The sequence below is a fragment of the Pundamilia nyererei genome, unplaced genomic scaffold (genome assembly GCF_000239375.1).
Source record: "Pundamilia nyererei isolate P.nyererei 1_Seehausen unplaced genomic scaffold, PunNye1.0 scaffold02489, whole genome shotgun sequence".
Taxonomy (NCBI): domain Eukaryota; kingdom Metazoa; phylum Chordata; class Actinopteri; order Cichliformes; family Cichlidae; genus Pundamilia; species Pundamilia nyererei.
The window spans coordinates 4,453-5,603 of NW_005189890.1; the positions used below are offsets into that span (position 1 = coordinate 4,453).

At 39.8% G+C, this 1,151-nt stretch overlaps 1 protein-coding gene across 1 annotated transcript; it reads right to left on the bottom strand.

Annotated features, from left to right (window-relative positions):
• Positions 1-519: 519 nt before the first annotated feature.
• Positions 520-823, bottom strand: LOC102210427 (histone H4-like; the record flags this gene model as incomplete). Its single annotated transcript, XM_005755681.1, has 1 exon — positions 520-823. A coding segment is annotated over one exon (294 nt), but the record flags the coding sequence as incomplete, so codon positions are not given.
• Between the last annotated feature and the right edge of the window lie 328 nt (positions 824-1,151).

The window sequence follows — 1,151 nt, forward strand, 5'->3', positions numbered from 1 at the left end:
GCTCAGGGTGGTGTGCTGCCCAACATCCAGGCCAAGAAGACTGAGAAAGCTAAAGAAAATCCAGCGACTGTCCTCAACCAACTAACGGATCTTTTAAGAGCCACTCACAACCTCTTAGAGTACTCTTGATTAAAGTAATGAAACTAAATATTTAATCCATAGGTGTCAAACTTATGTTCACACTAGAACTGAAGTGGGCCTGTTAGTCAGTGTGTGCAACACATTTAGCTGTTTTACTACATGAATACAAATCTGACTGACTTAAATTGTAAAGTTATCACCCAAACCTTTGTTTTATAAACCTGCTGTAAAAACAGAAATCTGTGTACTAAGAGCATAAACATTCTCATTGTTTGTACTTGCACTAAAACTTAAAAACAAGACAGCTGAGCAGGTTAAAGAAGTTCAGACTAATAATAATTATAGATCACTACAAACATGACTAAAATAATACAATCACAGAAGAAAGCTCTTAAAAGGAGGTGTGTGGCTCTTAAAAGAGCCGTTTGGTGGATTAGGGTGAAGGAGTTTAACCGCCCAAGCCGTACAGAGTGCGGCCCTGCCTCTTCAGAGCGTACACCACATCCATGGCGGTCACAGTCTTCCTCTTGGCGTTCTCCGTGTGGGTGACGGCGTCACGGATGACGTTCTCCAGGAACACCTTGAGCACACCGCGGGTCTCCTCATAGATCAGACTGGAGATACGCTTCACTCGGCGAGCCAGACGGCGGATGGCGGGTTTGGTGATGCCCTGGATGTTATCACGGAGAACTTTACGGTGACGCTTTGCGCCTCCTTTGCCGAGTCCTTTGCCACCCTTGTTTTTTTTTTTTTTTTTAATCACTTTATTTAAATATCAAAATTCACAATTACAAATACACATAATGCAAGCACCATGCACAAATTATTCACATCTTATTTTACATATTACAATAATAAAAGCTCCCACTGTAAGTCATTTCCTAACTTCATATCTCTCGTTTTTCTTCTTCTCAGCTCCGTTACAATGTTTTTACATACTGTGAAACTACTTATCATTTTTTGTTCTATAACACCTTTAGCTCTTGTTTTCCATATGTGGACATTTATAATACACATCACCAGCCAAAACAATCTTCTTTTATTTTCACTCATCTTTTCTTTAAACAAAC